This window comes from Scardinius erythrophthalmus (genome assembly GCF_964197995.2).
Source record: "Scardinius erythrophthalmus genome assembly, chromosome: 21".
Taxonomy (NCBI): domain Eukaryota; kingdom Metazoa; phylum Chordata; class Actinopteri; order Cypriniformes; family Leuciscidae; genus Scardinius; species Scardinius erythrophthalmus.
The window spans coordinates 1,998,281-2,019,708 of record NC_138241.1 but is presented as its reverse complement, the minus strand read 5'-3'; the positions used below and the strand labels follow the sequence as shown (position 1 = coordinate 2,019,708).

At 38.8% G+C, this 21,428-nt stretch overlaps 1 protein-coding gene across 3 annotated transcripts in view; it reads right to left on the bottom strand.

Moving 5' to 3' along the window:
• The window catches only part of abcc2 (ATP binding cassette subfamily C member 2), a 44,443-nt gene that overhangs the window by 8,599 nt on the left and 14,416 nt on the right, over positions 1-21,428 (bottom strand). For 2 of the 3 annotated variants that reach the window (XM_081351725.1, XM_081351727.1), the window contains 16 exons: positions 18,403-18,578; positions 17,742-17,919; positions 16,739-16,993; positions 16,253-16,318; positions 16,020-16,157; positions 12,378-12,524; positions 11,348-11,432; positions 10,065-10,131; positions 9,705-9,831; positions 9,399-9,575; positions 7,896-8,063; positions 6,788-6,968; positions 4,813-4,954; positions 4,477-4,576; positions 4,158-4,377; positions 2,860-3,014 (listed from right to left, as the gene is read on the bottom strand). In XM_081351725.1, the coding sequence (XP_081207851.1) occupies positions 2,860-3,014; positions 4,158-4,377; positions 4,477-4,576; positions 4,813-4,954; positions 6,788-6,968; positions 7,896-8,063; positions 9,399-9,575; positions 9,705-9,831; positions 10,065-10,131; positions 11,348-11,432; positions 12,378-12,524; positions 16,020-16,157; positions 16,253-16,318; positions 16,739-16,993; positions 17,742-17,919; positions 18,403-18,578 (2,382 nt within the window). The remainder of the gene's footprint in view (positions 1-2,859; positions 3,015-4,157; positions 4,378-4,476; positions 4,577-4,812; positions 4,955-6,787; positions 6,969-7,895; positions 8,064-9,398; positions 9,576-9,704; positions 9,832-10,064; positions 10,132-11,347; positions 11,433-12,377; positions 12,525-16,019; positions 16,158-16,252; positions 16,319-16,738; positions 16,994-17,741; positions 17,920-18,402; positions 18,579-21,428) is intronic. The other variant, XM_081351726.1, reaches the window with a different exon arrangement.

The window sequence follows — 21,428 nt, the reverse complement described above, 5'->3', positions numbered from 1 at the left end:
ATCACAGCAGTGGGCGTTTACACTGAAGTCTCACAGCCAATCACAGCAGTGAGCGTTACACTGAAGTCTCTCAGCCAATCACAGCAGTGAGCGTTTACACTGAAGTCTCTCAGCCAATCACAGCAGTGGGCGTTTACACTGAAGTCTCTCAGCCAATCACAGAAGTCTCTCAGCCAATCACAGCAGTGAGCGTTTACACTAAAGTCTCTCAGCCAATCACAGCAGTGGGCGTTTACACTGAAGTCTCTCAGCCAATCCCAGCAGTGGGCGTTTACACTGAAGTCTCTCAGCCAATCACAGCAGTGAGCGTTTACACTAAAGTCTCAGCCAATCACAGCAGTGGGCGTTTACACTGAAGTCTCTCAGCCAATCCCAGCAGTGGGCGTTTACACTGAAGTCTCTCAGCCAATCACAGCAGTGGGCGTTTACACTGAAGTCTCACAGCAGCCAATCACAGCACTGGATGTTTACACTGAAGTCTCACAGCCAATCACAGCAGTGGGCGTCTACACTGAAGTCTCACAGCCAATCACAGCAGTGGGCGTTTACACTGAAGTCTCTCAGCCAATCACAGCAGTGAGTGTTACCACTAAAGTTTCTCAGCCAATCACAGCAGTGGGCGTTTACACTGAAGTCTCTCAGCCAATCACAGCAGTGAGTGTTACCACTAAAGTTTCTCAGCCAATCACAGCAGTGAGCTTTTACACTGAAGTCTCTCAGCCAATCACAGCAGTGGGCGTTTACACTGAAGTCTCACAGCAGCCAATCACAGCACTGGATGTTTACACTGAAGTCTCACAGCCAATCACAGCAGTGGGCGTCTACACTGAAGTCTCACAGCCAATCACAGCAGTGGGCGTCTACACTGAAGTCTCACAGCCAATCACAGCAGTGGGCGTTTACACTGAAGTCTCTCAGCCAATCACAGCAGTGAGTGTTACCACTAAAGTTTCTCAGCCAATCACAGCAGTGAGCGTTTACACTGAAGTCTCTCAGCCAATCACAGCAGTGAGTGTTACCACTAAAGTTTCTCAGCCAATCACAGCAGTGAGCGTTTACACTGAAGTCTCTCAGCCAATCACAGCAGTGAGTGTTACCACTAAAGTTTCTCAGCCAATCACAGCAGTGGGCGTTTACACTGAAGTCTCTCAGCCAATCACAGCAGTGGGCGTTTACACTGAAGTCTCTCAGCCAATCACAGCAGTAGGCGTTTACACTGAAGTCTCTCAGCCAATCACAGCAGTGAGCGTTTACACTGAAGTCTCTCAGCCAATCACAGCAGTGGGCGTTTACACTGAAGTCTCACAGCCAATCACAGCAGTGAGCGTTTACACTGAAGTCTCTCAGCCAATCACAGCAGTGGGCGTTTACACTGAAGTCTCTCAGCCAATCACAGAAGTCTCTCAGCCAATCACAGCAGTGAGCGTTTACACTAAAGTCTCTCAGCCAATCACAGCAGTGGGCGTTTACACTGAAGTCTCTCAGCCAATCCCAGCAGTGGGCGTTTACACTGAAGTCTCTCAGCCAATCACAGCAGTGAGCGTTTACACTAAAGTCTCAGCCAATCACAGCAGTGGGCGTTTACACTGAAGTCTCTCAGCCAATCCCAGCAGTGGGCGTTTACACTGAAGTCTCTCAGCCAATCACAGCAGTGGGCGTTTACACTGAAGTCTCACAGCAGCCAATCACAGCACTGGATGTTTACACTGAAGTCTCACAGCCAATCACAGCAGTGGGCGTCTACACTGAAGTCTCACAGCCAATCACAGCAGTGGGCGTTTACACTGAAGTCTCTCAGCCAATCACAGCAGTGAGTGTTACCACTAAAGTTTCTCAGCCAATCACAGCAGTGGGCGTTTACACTGAAGTCTCTCAGCCAATCACAGCAGTGAGTGTTACCACTAAAGTTTCTCAGCCAATCACAGCAGTGAGCTTTTACACTGAAGTCTCTCAGCCAATCACAGCAGTGGGCGTTTACACTGAAGTCTCACAGCAGCCAATCACAGCACTGGATGTTTACACTGAAGTCTCACAGCCAATCACAGCAGTGGGCGTCTACACTGAAGTCTCACAGCCAATCACAGCAGTGGGCGTCTACACTGAAGTCTCACAGCCAATCACAGCAGTGGGCGTTTACACTGAAGTCTCTCAGCCAATCACAGCAGTGAGTGTTACCACTAAAGTTTCTCAGCCAATCACAGCAGTGAGCGTTTACACTGAAGTCTCTCAGCCAATCACAGCAGTGAGTGTTACCACTAAAGTTTCTCAGCCAATCACAGCAGTGGGCGTTTACACTGAAGTCTCTCAGCCAATCACAGCAGTGAGTGTTACCACTAAAGTTTCTCAGCCAATCACAGCAGTGGGCGTTTACACTGAAGTCTCTCAGCCAATCACAGCAGTGGGCGTTTACACTGAAGTCTCTCAGCCAATCACAGCAGTAGGCGTTTACACTGAAGTCTCACATAGACACGCCCCTTCAAACAGAGCGTTCAAATCAGAGGCTAAAATCAGGCTTGGAAAAATGCCTTTTATTTCTAAATTATGATCATGTTTGATGTAAAAACCATACTAACATTATAAGGGCACCACAGGAAACATGATAAATAAGAAAATAATCCAGTTCATGACCCCTTTAAGAACTGATCACTGAAAGGTTATTTGTGGAACCAAAAATGCTTCTTCTTTGGCATCACTGTTTAAACAACCCTTATTTTTAAGAGTGTATAGAATGTTAATGAGCTTGTCTCTGGCCTTCGTAACTTCAGACCCACTAATTATACAACTCAATGCAATTTGTAGATTGTTTTGGCTTTATAGCAAACATCAACAAAATTGTGTTCAGTGTTAAAAGTGATATACCTTAGCGAAACGATTCACTACTCGTCCTGAAGGTGTGGTATCAAAGAACACCATGGGTACTTTCAGAATATTAGACAGCAGGTTTGTGTGTAGAGTCCTGGACGCACAAATGGATCCATCAGCTAGGAGTATAGTGCCTAAAAACACCAGAAATCCTGGCAGAGAAAGACATAACGTCACTTAGTCATGAAGGATAATTCATGTACTTCTTCCACCGTTTTTTCTCTGTGAAACAAAAGACTTGTCATCACTAAGAGCTAAAACTCTCCAAATTTCACAAGACCTATTTTCCTACATCAGATCACTCTATATGGTCTAAACTGAGAATAGCTTTGATAATGATGCCAATATGACTTGCCTTCACTCATGTTCTATACCATGGCTATGACCCACAATTTTGTTATAATGCTTTTGATCATTTAATATGTAGATCATCATGACTAACAAGTATATAATCTACAACACGTAATTGATGTGAACTAAATTTGGGTAACGTTTATTCTTATTATAAAATTCATGACCAAATTATATCCCTGTGATAGACTGTCCATCTCTCCGAGCGGTTTTCCTTCAGCCGAGAGTCTCAGACCAAGATAACGGGAACACTATGGCACATTTGCAGGGTTAGTTTCACCTACAGCCACCAAACTCTGCACACAAACTGTTCTCATCGAGGCAGACAACTTTTTAAATTACAATCATTTGCTCCGAGCAACAGGAAGTCAGCTATTTTGGATTTAATGTGAATTTTTTCGTTCATGCGATTCTCACACACATTGGAGATGCTAATTGCGTACAGATTTTTGATATCTCAAACATTGTTGTCAAAATGTAAACAGGAAAAGTCTCATATTTTCTGAGTTCTTTATCTGATTTAGATCAAACTGGGGATGAGTGTTTGGCCATGGAGGCTGATCACATGGATATGACTATTGTGGTTCATGGTCACAGCGCCATGCAAAGTTGCAAAGCTCATAGTCTTGCACAAAGGGATTTATTCTATCAAACAGAGAACCAGAGAACACTGATCCAGGCCAATCACAACGCACTAGGTCAGCTGGCCAATCAGAGCACTCTGAGCATTTCAGAAGGCGGGGCTTTGTAGAAATCAGCTCGATTCAGACAGACTCGGAATAGAGGTGCTGCAATAATGTATAGTATGTAAAATAAATCTGTTTTTTGCACAAAAGCATGTTAACCTATTCTAGTACACCCAAAATAATGAACTAGCCTCTTTAAATCACAAAAATATCATGTTCTCGATTTATACTTCTCAAAGTATTTCTTTCTACTCATACCTTGTGCAATTCCCAAGGCTCCAAAGACACCTATTCTCGTGTCTCTAATATGATTTGGGTAGGTTTTGTTGAAATAATTTTCAGCATCATTAGTCCAGTCACTGAGCCACAGATTCTGACCAATGATGGCCACATTCTGGATGAAGTAGATGAGGAAACTCCAGGTGACGTAACACCATCCCATCGCCCTCAGATACTGAAGATACACTGAGAACTTCACCTGGTACATGGATCAAAAAATAATTTGCACAATTACTGAGGGGGAAAACAGATGACAAAACATGGAGAATCATAATAGCTTTTAGTTCCTATCATGTACCCTTCCGGTCTCCATTGTCTCCTTCTCAATCAGTCGCTGTCCTTTCTTATCACCAGAGTCTTTTTTACTTCGGAGAGAGCTGTTCTTCCTTACTCTCACACTAAAGACAAAAAATATAAATATAAATATTGGTGAACACAAAACTGCACTCTTGCAATGAAGTCTGCTGTTGTATTTCAGTTGCATTTGTGAAGATCATCATGACTATAGAGTGCATTAGAGCGTTGGCAACGACTCAAGTGGGGCAACATTCAGTTTATCTGTGTGAAATAGTGCATGTGTGGAATAAAATCTTTTGTTGTTCTAACATGTTTCTCGATGGTGTGTTTGGTTTACCTTCCGTTTCGTTGAGAGTGACGCAAGCTGTTTTCTCTCCTCAGTGTGTTTGAGACGATGTCCTCTGGAGAGCCATCGGCCTGAGGCTCCAAGCCCTCCGGCAGGGTGTCGATCTCTTCATAGTCGGACCCCAGAGCTGCTGCTGTTTGACACACAATTACAATCAATCACACCGTTTATGAGCATCAAGACTTGTGTTTTGATGCAAGTAGTGCAAAAACATACTGCATTTCAAGTATACTTGTTTCTACGTAATGCTTTAGAGATCATTTATTGTTCATGCATCCCAAATCTATGAACACACACAACCTTTCAAAAATATATTTTTTAAAGAAATGAATACTTTTATTCAGCAAGGATGCATTAAATTGATCAAAAGCGGCAGTAAAGATATTTATAATGTTACAAAAGATTATATTTCAAATAAATTATTTTCTTCTCAATTTTCTATTCATTAAAGAATCCTGAAAAATAAAATGTGTCACGGTTTCCACAAAAATATGAAGCAGCACAATTGTGTTCAACATTGAAAGAGTAAATTACGCTTTAAAACTGTAATTTTTTTCACTGTATTTACTGTATTTTTGATCAGATAAAAGCAGCCTTGGTGAGAGACTTCTTTCAAAAGCATTTAAAAATCATAATTCTTCCAAAGTTTTGAATGTTAGTGTACATTATTGGATATTAAAAATGTTTGCCAAGTGTGCCCAAATGGTCCATAGTGTGGATCCCTGCATGCTTTTTGGCTAATATTGAAGAAATGGAGAAGAAAATTTCCACACTGCTTTATCTGCTCCCATTAAACTTTAATATATTGCAACTCTCCGACCACACGTGGTCTTCAGTTGGGCTAATACTGTCCATAACCCGTCACCTTGGTTAGAGGATTATATCACTCTTAAAAAAAGTTACACTGGGGTTCTGTATAGAACCCTCACGTTCTTGACTCAGTTTTAAAGAACACTTTATGACAAAAACGTTTCCATATAAAGAGAAATGTCTTAAATGATTGCATAATACCATCATGCTTAACAGGTTATTTAATGTTGTTTTCTTCTGATAAAGTATGTTTACAAGTGTTTGTTTAATTATGTTTAATTCATAAAATGTAGCCTAATTAAAAATGAATTGAAATCAAATAAATTAATTAAAACTAAATCAATAAAATTGTCACAGCCACCAGCTGGAGTGCCCATGATCTCCACCAGAGGGCGCTCCTTCCATCTGCTTAATCACGTCATGGACTGCATTTCCCAGAAACCATTGCCTGGCCTCATCATGTTCTGATTACTTTCACCTGTGTGTTATTATCTCGTTTACTCTTGCCTATTTAAGCCCTGGGGTTTCAGTCATTCTTTGCGAAGTCTTGTATGTTGTTACACTGTATTTCTGAGCGTTTTCCTGGTTTCCTGTGTCTTGTTTTTTTAATTCTCTGCCTGTTTTCTGTATTTCCTTTAGCCTGTGTTTTCTGCCCTGTTGCTCATTTGGATTGTTTGACCCTTTGCTCATTATATTGGTTACGATTCTGGACTGTCCCAGTAAAGCTGCATTTAGATCTTCAACCCAAGTCTCGGAGCAGTTTGTAACAAAATGTAATGTAAGGTAAACGTGTCTGTTGCATTCCGGTTGACAGATTCAGGCATTCACGATCAGGATAGCATGAGGAAAGGGTTACTTCAATGGTTCACTTCAGATCCTCTACTAACTGTGAGTAACTTTGCAACTACAAGTCATCTAACTCTGAAGTTGACATGTAGTTGCAAAGTTACTTATAGCTAGTAGAATGTCTGAAGTGGACCGTCGAGATACAGTGTTACTGAGGAAAGACAACTCGCACCAAGAAATAAAGCATGACTCATGTAGACATTGCAAGTCCTGTACTAAAACTTTCAGAATGTGTTCAGATGGCTTTTTTAGAATTTAGGACACTATCTGAACCTCAGCAGAAAATGCAAATGTTCGATGGTAGACAAACCTTTATTGTCATTAGCTTTGCTTTCCTCTTTGCCGTAAGTTTCCATGAATTCATTGAAAGCGCCTTTACTGGCTCGAAGAGCGTCGTATGATCCCACCTCGGACACAACCCCATTCACCAACACCACAATCTCATCTACATACGGCAAGAAGCTAATCCCGTGTGTCACCAGGATACGAGTCTACAAGGACAGAGAACAGTACAGCAATGCAGAAATTTAAGTCAAGCTGAAAATGTGCTTTTGACATGTATAATAATATAGTGAGTATCCCAGCTATTTGTCAACGTTCCCATTAAGTTATTTCGGAATGTTCTCTGAACACTCAAAATGATTTAAAAGCATTTTTTCTTGGTTAAATGAACATTAAGGGAACATTCCGTTTCATCATTCTTCAAACATTTTGTGAATGTTACTTTTGAATGTTCTCTGAAAGTTCTGAAACAAGTAGTAACATTTAAAAAATGTTACAATGTTTCTGAAATAAAACGTTCCGTGAATGATTTATAAATAACTTTTTATGCTAAAGTTTTGAGACCAGATAACTTCTATTAAAGGATTGGTTCTCTTCAGAATAAAAATTTCTTGATAATTTATTCTCCCCACATCATCCAAGATGTTCATGTCTTTCTTTCATACTTTTTGGTTAAAAAGTATATATTATATATTTTGTTCTAAAATGTCCGCTGGTTTGTCTAGATGAGACTCTTATTCCTCGGCTGGATCGTGTCGAGACTTTGAAGCTGCACTGAAACTCACATCTGGACCTTCGACCCGTTGAACCCCATTGAAGACACTATATGGAGAAACATCCTGGAGTGATTTACTCAAAAACCTTCATTTCTTTTCCACTGAAGATAGAAAGACATGAACATCTTGGATGACGTGGGGGAGAGTAAATCATCAGGAAATTTTAATTCTGAAGTGAACTAATCCTTTAATGTTACTGGAAGAACGTTTGTTCATAACTTTCTCAGAACTAAAGTTCTAGCCTAAAACATAAAACAGTGAAATTAGCCTATAATTTATAAGCTTTTTAGCCTTGGATTTGCTTATTTTTTTCAAGAAACTATGGCAGCCTGAGTGTTGACTTTGACATTAGTCTCCTACCTTATTTCTGAGCAGTCCTTTGGGTCCGATCACCCGTTCAAACAGATGTTTTCCCACATGCGAGTCGACAGCAGACAGCGGGTCATCCAGAAAGAACACGTCAGCGGAGCTGTAAACCGCCCGGGCCAAACTCACCCGCTGTTTCTGCCCGCCGCTCAGATTGATGCCCTGCGGCACAGCAGATCAAACATGAAACATTCAACTCTTAATGTAGTTTATATGTCTATAGCCGCGTTTCCACCGCAGGAAGTAGGGACTTTGGGCTGGCACTTGGGTGTGTTTCCACCGCAGGTGTGTTTTATTTTAACCACCATGTGTTGCGGTGCATGCAGTAACAGTTGTTTGCTATTCCAATCAACAATGGAGTTTAAAAAATACGCCGATAGATAGACGACAAGGTTCAGGCTTTATGAAGCCTAAATTCAGAGGATAAAATCCAGCAGGAACTGAAAAGTAGTGCCTTACTAATTTGCTTCATCTTCACGGTACATTAGACCGTGGTGGAAATGCAGACAGCAACAGGTCTGTGGGACAAAAAGTTCCTGGGACAAATTGTTCCGGGTAATTTCGGTGGAAGGTAAACGCGGCTAAAGTGGTGTTTCTAATTTGCTTTAAGACAAACCATGTGTAAATTCATAAGTCGACAGCATTGCTGAGTATTTTCTCCTTAAAACTGCAGTGAACCAAAGACAGTCTCAGTCTCTGTTGATTTGGCTTTCCATATAAATGAGCGATTTCTGAAATCACCATGAATTGAACGACAACCTTCAAAATTTGTAAATAACATAAGCAGACTTTAATGTCAATTTACAGTCTAATATAAAGTTCAGTGCAAATAATGACATTCATCATAATAGCTGTACTTGACTAGTTCGATAAATCAATCTTCAGAAACAGGTGCAGCCCAGCAAACATAGAACGTTCTCCCAATGTTCCCATATGGTTCCCGTTTGGTTATTTTTTGGGGAACCAAATAATAACATTCTGGGAAACGTTCTCTCTTTGTTCTTATTGTAAAAAAAAGCTAACCTTCCCAGAATGTTGCAGGGAGGTTATGTGACAACCTAAAGCGAACTTACACAGAACATTCCCTGCCGGTTTTATTTTTATAACCTTATAATCATGCCTACATCCACCACTGAATATGCCAACTGTGACTGTGGGTCCTATTTTACGGATCGAAGCTCACGGTCTAAAGCTCACGGCACAAGTCCACTTAGGTCGGTCCGAATCCACTTTTGCTAGTTTAACGACAGGAAAAATGTTCGGCGCTGCGCATGGTCTAAAAGTATTGTCCCTATTCTCTTAATGAGTAATGGGTGTGTTTTGGGCTTTAGAAATGAAAATTGCGTCGGGCTGAAAGTGAAACTAGCAAAACACACTTGCGTCGCGCCTGGCGCTGCATTGCACCGGGTGTATGATAGGGCCCTAAATGTTCGCCAGTCTCAGTTTTCTGATATGTAAAGACTCAAGAACTAACAGCTGGGAAGCAGTGCTCTTCACCTTCTCTCCGATCTCGGTCTGATCTCTCCCGGGCAGCAGGTCCAGGTCGGGCCCGAGAGCACAGGCCTCCACCGCGGACCGGTACCGTTCTTCATCCAACTCCGAGCCGAAGAGGACATTATCCTTCAGTGAGGCGTTCTGGATCCAGGCCTGCTGAGGGACATACGCCACCGACCCCTGAGACACACACACACACACACACACACACAAAACTAATGTCAAGCCAGCAGAGAAACACTCATCACTAACGTACAGCCGGCAGAGAAGAGTTACAGTAATCTTTCATAATAAGATGCGTTTGATTACGTTTATATTAATGTGTCCCTTGAGGCAGTGCAGTTCTCCCAGCAGAGCCGATATCAGTGAAGTCTTCCCCGATCCCACAGCTCCCACCACTGCCACCAGACGACCCGGGGCAATGTCCAGAGACACACTGAACAACACACACATCGATTAAAATCCAGAGTGAAAACAGCTAGATAGTACACACACACATGCAAACACACACACACGCGCGTGCGCGCACACACACACACACACTCCTGCAAACACACACACACTCACACACACGCACACACACACCAGAGTAATCCTAAATCATCATTGTATCATCTGTTTTATACTGTATTAGTGTAAAGATATAGTGAGTGACAGGGCAGAACTCACTGTTTGAGCACTGGTTCTGTTCCTCTCTCCCAGGCGAACGTGCCGTCAGTCATGTTCACCGCAGCCTCTATTAATGACATCAGCACAAAAACATTATCCACACATCAGTCAGGGGGCTTTTTTTTCTGAAATGTATTAGTTGGATCACAGATAACAAAAATATGATCTAATAATGTTCTGATAACGTTCTCATTAAGGAATGAAAAAAAAAATATTTCCGAAGGTTCACTAACTTTCAAAATGTACATAAATTGGTTATACAAATATTAAGGAAACAATCTTCAAACATCATGGAAACGTTACTTTTTAATGTTTACTTTTTCAACTTTTTAATTTGTTTTTAAGTAGTAGCATCAAAAACATGTTAGACGAACTTCCATAAATGCTCCATTAACGATGTATGAATAATGTTTTTGTGCTAATGTTTTTAGAACATTATTAAAAACCAGATAACTTTGAGAGAATGTTCTATTAACGTTACTGGAAGAACGTTGGTTCATAACTTTGAGAGAATGTCAGACAAAATTCTGAGAATCTGGGATGTTTGTTTAAATTTTTTTTTAATGTTACTACTTGTTTTAGAATGTAGCGTTCCCATAACATTTGAAGAATGATACAATGGAATGTTCCATTTAAAGTCCCCCTGTGGTGTAAATCCAGCTTTTAATGTTGTTGATGTGTCTATGTGGTGTTTTTAATCTGCTTTAAGACAAACCATGTGTAAGTTCATAAGTCGACACCATTGCTGAGTATTTTCTCCTTAAAACTGCAGTGAACCAAAGACAGTCTCAAAAACACGCTTTGAAATCGCTGGTGTTTCTGACGTCACAAACTACCTTGTAACCAATCAGATCAACATGTGATCGTCAACCAGTGGATCTCTGAGCTGAGGGAGTGAGTGGAGGCGGGGCTCATTTGCATATTCATAGAACCGCGCATACTAAATGAGGCAAGGGTGTCGAGTTACATTCAAGATATTTTAAGGCATGAAGACATTTTTTCAAGTAAAAAACCTTTAAATGTCATTTTGGTGATTAAAGATGAGTTTTAAGGCATGGAATTATTGACTACAGGGGGGCTTTAACTTTTGTATAATTAAGAAAAAAACATTTTTAAAACATTTTTGTTTTTTGAACATTTAGAGATAATTCAGAAATAACATTTTCATAACCAAGTGAACGTTGGCAAAACGTTCTTAGAAGGTAATATGTTGGCTGGAAGCTTGGACTTGAACTATTCAAGATCAGGAATCAGCTGAGCGCTGAGAAGAGTTCCTGACTCACTGTTGCTGTCGTCATTCTTTATCGCCGTCGTGTCCAGATCACTGCCACTCAGAAACTTCTCGAGTCTTCTCTTAGATACAGTCGTCTGAACAGTGGAGAAAGTATTGTTAGATTTCAAACAAGGTCAAAAATACTTTTATAACCGCAAACAAAGCTTATTGAAAGGTAGCAATAAAATGCTTCAGTAACACTTCACAATAAGGTTCATTAGTTAACATTAATGTATTAACTAACATGAACTAACATTGAGCAATACATTTGTTACAGTATTTATTAATCTTTGTTAATGTTAGTTAATAAAAATAAAGCTGTTCGTTGTTTGTTCATGTTAGTTCACAGTGCATTAACTAATGTTAACAAGATTTTAGTCAAGTATTAGTAAATGTTGAAATTAACATTAACAAAGATCAATAAATGCTGTATAAGTGCAGTTCAGTATTAGTTCATGCTAACTAATGTAGCTAACTAATGTTAACTAATGAACCTTTTTGTACCGATGCTTCCGTACAGATAACAATATAAACATATACACTGTAAAAATGATATGATCAATAATGACAACATATGTTTTTACATTGCTTTAACTCATCAAAATAAGTTAAGCAATTTTCAACTTATACAAGTTATACAAGATTCAACAATTGTTTTAAGTCAGTTTAATGTATTTTAAGTTGAAATTACTTAAACATTAAAGGTTATTGTACTTAAAAATTTAAGGCAGCAACTTTTTTTACAGTGCATTTTTAATAAAAAATGAAAAAAAAAAATGTAATAAACACGTTGCCTTAAAATTATTAAGTAGATAAACTTAATGCTTAATTGAACAAATTAAGTTATGTGAACTTGACAATTCCACAATACTTAATTTTTTCGATTAAGCATGAAGTTATTTACTATAATAATTTTACATTATATTTTAAGGCAACATGTTTACAAAATTTTTAGTTAATAAAAAAAAAAAAAAAAAAATTACTAAAAGTTAAGTCAACTGATCACTTTTTCCAGTGTAATAATGCATTGATTGCCATACCTGAACCATGCTAGAGATCAGCTGTGGGAGCATGGCGAGAGGGAAGCGCAGAATGTTGAAGAGTGAGATCGAGGTAAAAGCTTTCTCTGCATCCAAGATGTTATCAGGACTCACAGACACAAACACAGCGAAGGTCGCGAGAGAAACCTGAGGATGACCACACACGACTTCAGTGTCTATCATGGGCTGCTTGCTTTCTGACATTCAATCATTCGGGATCTCAGTAGATTTTAAACTGTGCTGTGAATCCACTGTAGACTGAGCCGGACTCTGAGGATCCCTCATCTCATTCACCACTGAAAGTTATTTATGTTAAGACATCTGTACATATGTTCAGGGAAATTAAGTATAATAACGATAATGCTGTGAACAACTTGGGTAACACTTAATAATACTGTTCCTTCATTAATGAATAACTACACAGGAACGAATGAGTAACGCATTATTAACACTCTAGTAACTAACTAACAAGAAACTCTGATTAATGAATTAGTAAGTAATAGCGCTCAGTTGAATGAGGTCGTTCATTATTAGCTATTAGTGATTTTTTTCATACCTCCCAGAGAACTACTATATACAGGTTCATAATTAACATGAATAATGCATCATTTATAATAAAAGGTACCGTAACCCACTAGTAATGACCAAGGCCGTAACCAGGGTTTGAAAATTAGTGAGGTCATTAGTTAAGAATTGTGCTAGAACAACACCCACAAATGCAACTCATTACAGAGGCTACACTACATATAGCCTAAACTTTAAAATAGACAAGACATTCTTTTGTCATTCTTTTTGACATCGCATTTGTCTCCTTCTGATCTCTATCCTCTTCCTCTCTTAGACTATTGGACCCACATGTTCCCATGGAGATTAAGCTGCGACCCTTTTTTAGCGCAATTTTCCTCCGGACAAAATTGCGATTGTTAACTCATGATTTCTGTTCTGTCTGTGCGCACCAATCTTGCACTTCTATCTACTCCTCAACCAGACCACCTAGAGACTTCGGGTTTACGGCATTATATTAAGGAAGGTCTAATCTCGGGAACGCACAAAAAAAATCCAGGAAAAGATTTACTATCTCTTAATGTTGTGATCCCATGAGGTGAGAAAATTGCGCTAAAACACTCACTGAGTTTTTATTACTTGTTTATATATATATATATATAGGAATTTGACCTTGGGCCATTCTACAGAACTGGTGCAAACTGCTGTCCCATAACCAAAAAACACATTTAAAAAGCATTTAAGTAGGCCTTTTCAAATCTTAGATGTTTACAAAGATCATTCTATTATCTATTGAATCCCACAATAATATTTAAAACATAAGTAAGCTTAATATATATAAAATTATACTCATTCAGAGAGCTTGAAATTTTATTTTTGAATATGAAAAAAATGACCGAGGTCCAGACCTTGGTGACCTCATAGCTGGCTAGGGCCATGGTAATGACTCGAGTGTCACTACATCCTTCTAAAGGAACTACTCATTATTTGGATCAGTATCTAAAGTGAAAAACATGATAACTCTCTAATATTGACTGAAGTCATTGTCAGCTTTTGAGATTTTGAATAGTAATTCCTGTAATTTGGTGACACTTCAGTCATTACTAGAGTGTTTATGACCTTCACTTTAGACGCTGATCCAAATCATTAGTAGTTCCTTTAGAAAGATGTAGTAACACTTGATTTATTACTAATGGGTTACCATTAATTTATATTATACATCATGCATTATTTATATTAGTTATGAACCTGTACATACAGTGAGGAAAATAAGTATTTGAACACCCTGCTATTTTGCAAGTTCTCCCACTTGGAAATCATGGAGGTGTCTGAAATTGTCATCGTAGGTGCATGTCCACTGTGAGAGACATAATCTAAAAAAAAAATCCAGAAATCACAATATATGATTTTTTAACTATTTATTTGTATGATACAGCTGCAAATAAGTATTTGAACACCTGTCTATCAGCTAGAATTCTGACCCTCAAACACCTGTTAGTCTGCCTTTAAAATGTCCACCTCCACTCCATTTATTATCCTAAATTAGATGCACCTGTTCGAGGTCGTTAGCTGCATAAAGACACCTGTCCACCCCATACAATCAGTAAGAATCCAACTACTAACATGGCCAAGACCAAAGAGCTGTCCAAAGACACTAGAGACAAAATTGTACACCTCCACAAGGCTGGAAAGGGCTACGGGGAAATTGCCAAGCAGCTTGGTGAAAAAAGGTCCACTGTTGGAGCAATCATTAGAAAATGGAAGAAGCTAAACATGACTGTCAATCTCCCTCGGACTGGGGCTCCATGCAAGATCTCACCTCGTGGGGTCTCAATGATCCTAAGAAAGGTGAGAAATCAGCCCAGAACTACACGGGAGGAGCTGGTCAATGACCTGAAAAGAGCTGGGACCACCGTTTCCAAGGTTGCTGTTGGTAATACACTAAGACGTCATGGTTTGAAATCATGCATGGCACGGAAGGTTCCCCTGCTTAAACCAGCACATGTCAAGGCCCGTCTTAAGTTTGCCAATGACCATTTGGATGATCCAGAGGAGTCATGGGAGAAAGTCATGTGGTCAGATGAGACCAAAATAGAACTTTTTGGTCATAATTCCACTAAACGTGTTTGGAGGAAGAAGAATGATGAGTACCATCCCAAGAACACCATCCCTACTGTGAAGCATGGGGGGGGGTAGCATCATGCTTTGGGGGTGTTTTTCTGCACATGGGACAGGGCGACTGCACTGTATTAAGGAGAGGATGACCGGGGCCATGTATTGCGAGATTTTAGGGAACAACCTCCTTCCCTCAGTTAGAGCATTGAAGATGGGTCGAGGCTGGGTCTTCCAACATGACAATGACCCGAAGCACACAGCCAGGATAACCAAGGAGTGGCTCTGTAAGAAGCATATCAAGGTTCTGGCGAGGCCTAGCCAGTCTCCAGACCTAAACCCAATAGAGAATCTTTGGAGGGAGCTCAAACTCCGTGTTTCTCAGCGACAGCCCAGAAACCTGACTGATCTAGAGAAGATCTGTGTGGAGGAGTGGGCCAAAATCCCTCCTGCAGTGTGTGCAAACCTGGTGAAAAACTACAGGAAACGTTTGACCTCTGTAATTGCAAACAAAGGCTACTGTACCAAATATTAACATTGATTTTCTCAGGTGTTCAAATACTTATTTGCAGCTGTATCATACAAATAAATAGTTAAAAAATCATACATTGTGATTTCTGGATTTTTTTTTTTAGATTATGTCTCTCACAGTGGACATGCACCTATGATGACAATTTCAGACCCCTCCATGATTTCTAAGTGGGAGAACTTGCAAAATAGCAGGGTGTTCAAATACTTATTTTCCTCACTGTAGTAGTTCTTATAGTCTTCAGTGAGGTATGAAAAATAGTAGTTATTGATTAGCTAATAGATAATTAGCAAACTACCACATTTGACTGAGCGCTATTACTTCTATTTACTAATTCGTTAATCAGAGTTTCTTGTTAGTTAACAGCAGTTACTAGAGTGTTAATAATGCGTTACTCATTTGTTCCTGTGTAGTTATTCATTAATAAAGAAACAGTATTATAAAGTGTTACCTTGCAATAGAAAATCATACTGTATATAAGACATTATTATACTCACAATAGCTGGAGCACATGAGAATATGAAGGTGGAGACGGACGAGAGGTAGGCGAACTTCCTCATCACCTTCAGCTCCTTCTCTCGAATACCCTGGACCTGAGACTCAAAAGATGATTCCCAGGCGTAATACTTGAGGATCTACCACACAGACGACAAAGAAATGAGAAAATACACGTCACAAAAACATATTTCCATTTGTCCTGAATGTTAGAGGAGTGTAGGAAACCACTTACCTTGATTCCATTCAATATATCATTCACAATCTTCATGCGCGAGTCTTTAAATTTCATGTTTTCCACCTGAAAAGAAGCATGTTTCTTTAAAAATCATGTTTTCGGTAACACTTTCTACAAATGTCACTGTAACTATAATATAATAACATTATAGCAATGCAGGCTGCATCTTTACAAATACATTCATGGAACTGTACGACTGACTAATTAATACTTATAAATAGGTGTATAATGGATTATAAGCATGTGCATTGGAAAAGCAAATGCATGACTTAGAAGTAATCATAAAAACAATATAAATGTAACTATAACTGTTCTTATAATGCAGGATAGGTCTTATTGAGTCTTTATAAATATATTTATAATATAGTAATACTTACTAAATGGAGCTCTAATTCATTATGAGCATGGGCTTCATTGAAAGTGTTACTGTGTTTTCTTTTGTCTTTCCTAGCATAAGAGTAATGGTTTCTGAAGCGTGATCACCTGGAAGGTCCTGGATTTGGTGGCCAGCCAGCCGTTAATGGGAACCATCAGCACCATCACCAACAGGCCGGCTAACACCGACGGGCCCAGCTCGATCCACAGGAACGCTATGGACAGAGCGATCTGCAGTGGACACGACCACAGCAAATGAATGAAGTTGGTGACGTCGTTGAACCTTTGAGCATCCGCTGACATCAGGTTCACGATCTCTCCCGCCGTCGACTCTTTCCTGGAGTCGTTAGATATAACTAATGCCTGAAAGGAGTCACAAAATCATCCACTGGTTGTGATGCAACTAAATGGTTAGACTGCTAAAATGCCCCTCGTATGCTATTCTAATGTTTCGGAGTCTCCTACAACAAGTTTACATTAATGTAAGGTCAAAAACTCTTTAATTAGCTTTAATCTCCACTGGAGCATCAGCTCTTTTCTTTTTCTTTCCATCAAAGATTCAATCTCTCTAAGCTCCGCCTCTCTGAGAGCTGCTCTGCTCTGATTGGTCAGAGAGCAAACGCTCATTATCATATCTGGATCTCAGCTCTTGATCTCAGTGATACGAACAGTGACGATGGCGTGGGTTTTACCGTATCAATCTCATCAAAGTGGATTTGCTTTGTCAGCAGAAAACAGCGTCTTCTCGACACGAACAACACAAACCAAACTCTTCCAGTCTCAGATAAACTACAGTGTTTGAGGGCGGGGCTAAGAGACGCTGATCAGCCAATCAAGACCAGAGGCGGGAATTATGCAAATTAGTTACAAACCTACGTAGGTGTATGTAGGAAGTAAAACTGGAAAACTGCAGTTTATCTGCACTTTGATCTTTGAAACTTTGCAGATCTTTTACACTCTCAAACAGTTTTATTACACACTACATGAAAGGGAATATCAGAAAAAGCATAATAGGGGTACTTTAAAATGACAGCAGACATCTAAAACCACAAATGCAGAATATTGCAAAGAAGATTATAGATTGGTGCAAAACCGAGATCTAACAGCGTACCTTCTTATAAACGGCAGCCATGATGGCTGTGCGCACTTTCATGCCTAGGACAAAACACCGCTGGAAATACTGTTGCAGAATAACGGACTGTAAAAACGCCACCAGCAGAAGCAGCACTGCGTACAGGTATCCGGTCCACGCGTAGCTCGATTTGTCCTGAACGAAGGCTATCATTAACCTGTGACAAAACACATCATATTGCTCCACCAGATTCAGAAAGAACTAATAATAACTGATAAAAACTGCCCAGCGAACAGAAACATGCTAACAGTCCCATTAAGTTATAAAAGCTTTGTTCTCTGATCATTAAAGATGTTTTTCTTGGTTATGTGAATGTTGAGGAACATTTCACTGAATCATTCTTCAAACATTATGCAAATGTTACTTTTGAATGTTCTCTGAACGCTTTGAAACAAGCAGTTACATTACAAAAAAACATTAGACGAACATCCAATGAACGTTAGAAAACGTTCCATGATCGATGTATAAATAATGTTTTGTGCAAATGTTTTGAGAACATTATTAAAGGCCAGAAAACTTTGAACGAACGTTTTATTAATGTTACTGGAAGAACGTTTGTTCATAACTTTGTTTGCAGACCATAAAGTCCAATCTAAAGTCATGTGGCACAAGACAAGATTCAGAAATTCAGACCACTTACTTGAGAAGTTGTGGACTAGCAAACGCCAGCAGATCTTGTACGAGTTTGAAGAACGCGGACTCTAGAAGAACAACTTTGAAGGATTTCACGATGGTGGGAATCAGCCAGGACTGAGGATAGTCGGATTCAGAATCCTTCTTCGCTTTCTTTTTGTCTTTCTTTTTCCCCATCTCCTCCTAATAAGAAATATTGTGAGTGTGTCAGTTAGTCTTTAGATTCTTTTTTGTTTTGACAGATTATGATAAAGTTAAGATGAAGAAGAAGATGAGGCGAGAGGATTAGCCCATCAAATTGCAGCTTACATTTATTAAATCAAACAAAATAAACTAAATACAAAGCTAGAAAGAAAACAAAGGTGAATGAAACAGTGTGTAAACCACAATAAACACAACAATGAACAGTGAACTTAAAGGGATAGTTCACCCAAAAATAAAAATTAGCCCATGATTTACTCACCCTCAAGCCATCCTAAGTGTGTATGACTTCCAAGCTCTATAATGGCAGTGAATGGCTGTTTCTGTTTTGAAGTCCATAAAAGTGCATCTATCCATCATAAAAGTGCATCTATCCGTCATAAAAGTGCATCTGTCCGTCATAAAAGTGCATCTGTTCATCATAAAAGTGCATCTGTTCATCATAAAAGTGCATCTATTAATCATAAAAGTGCTTTATCCATCATAAAAGTGCATCTATCCATCATAAAAGTGCATCTGTCATCATAAAAGTGCTTTATCCATCATAAAAGTGCATCTATCCATCATAAAAGTGCATTATCCATCATAAAAGTGCATCTATCCATCATAAAAGTGCATCTGTCATCATAAAAGTGCTTTATCCATCATAAAAGTGCATCTATCCATCATAAAAGTGCATCTATCCATCATAAAAGTGCATCTATTAATCATAAAAGTGCATCTATTAATCATAAAAGTGCATTATCCATCATAAAAGTGCATCTATCCATCATAAAAGTGCATCTGTCCGTCATAAAAGTGCATCTATTAATCATAAAAGTGCATTATCCATCATAAAAGTGCATTATCCATCATAAAAGTGCATCTGTCATCATAAAAGTGCATCTGTCCATCATTAAAGTGCATCTATCCATCATAAAAGTGCATCTGTCCATCATAAAAGTGCATCTATCCATTATAAAAGTGCATCTGTCCGTCATAAAAGTGCATCTGTCCATCATAAAAGTGCATCTGTCCGTCATAAAAGTGCATCTATCCATTATAAAAGTGCATCTATCCGTCATAAAAGTGCATCTGTCCATCATAAAAGTGCATCTGTCCGTCATAAAAGTGCATCTATCCATTATAAAAGTGCATTATCCATCATAAAAGTGCATCTATTAATCATAAAAGTGCATCTATCCATCATAAAAGTGCATCTATCCATCATAAAAGTGCATCTGTCCGTCATAAAAGTGCATCTGTCCGTCATAAAAGTACATCTATCCATCATAAAAGTGCATCTATCCATCATAAAAGTGCATCTATCCGTCATAAAAGTGCATCTATCCATCATAAAAGTGCATCTATCCATCATAAAAGTGCATCTATCCATCATAAAAGTGCATCTGTCCATCATAAAAGTGCATCTGTCCATCATAAAAGTGCATCTATCCATCATAAAAGTGCATCTATCCATCATAAAAGTGCATCTATCCATCATAAAAGTGCATCTGTCCATCATAAAAGTGCATCTGTCCATCATAAATGTGCATCTATCCATCATAAAAGTACATCTGTCCATCATAAAAGTGCATCTATCCATCATAAAAGTGCATCTATCCATCATAAAAATGCATGTGTCCGTCATAAAAGTGCATCTATCATCATAAAAGTGCATCTATCCATCATAAAAGTGCATCTATCCATCATAAAAATGCATGTGTCCGTCATAAAAGTGCATCTATCATCATAAAAGTGCATCTATCATCATAAAAGTGCATCTGTCCATCATAAAAGTGCATCTATCCATCATAAAAGTGCATCTATCCATCATAAAAGTGCATCTGTCCATCATAAAAGTGCATCTATCCATCATAAAAATGCATGTGTCCGTCATAAAAGTGCATCTATCATCATAAAAGTGCATCTGTCCATCATAAAAGTGCATCTATCCATTATAAAAATGCATCTATCCATCATAAAAGTGCATCTATCATCATAAAAGTGCATCTGTCCGTCATAAAAGTGCATCCATCCATTATAAAAGTGCATCTATCCATCATAAAAGTGCATCTGTCCGTCATAAAAGTGCATCTATCATCATAAAAGTGCATCTGTCCATCATAAAAGTGCATCTGTCCATCATAAAAGTGCATCTATCATCATAAAAGTGCATCTGTCCATCATAAAAGTGCATCTATCATCATAAAAGTGCATCTATCCATCATAAAAGTGCATCTGTCCATCATAAAAGTGCATCTATCATCATAAAAATGCATCTGTCCATCATAAAAGTGCATCTATCCATCATAAAAGTGCATCTGTCCATCATAAAAGTGCATCTATCCATCATAAAAGTGCATCTATCCATCAAAAAAGTGCATCTATCATCATAAAAGTGCATCTATCATCATAAAAGTGCATCTGTCTATCATAAAAGTGCATCTATCATCATAAAAGTGCATCTATCCATCATAAAAGTGCATCTATCATCATAAAAGTGCATCTATCCATCAAAAAAGTGCATCTATCATCATACAAGTGCATCTATCATCATAAAAGTGCATCTGTCCATCATAAAAGTGCATCTATCATCATAAAAGTGCATCTGTCCATCATAAAAGTGCATCTATCATCATACAAGTGCATCTATCCATCATAAAAGTGCATCTGTCCATCATAAAAGTGCATCTATCATCATAAAAGTGCATCTGTCCATCATAAAAGTGCATCTATCCATCATAAAAGTGCATCTGTCCATCATAAAAGTGCATCTATCCATCATAAAAGTGCATCTATCCATCATAAAAGTGCATCTATCCATCATAAAAGTGCATCTATCCGTCAAAA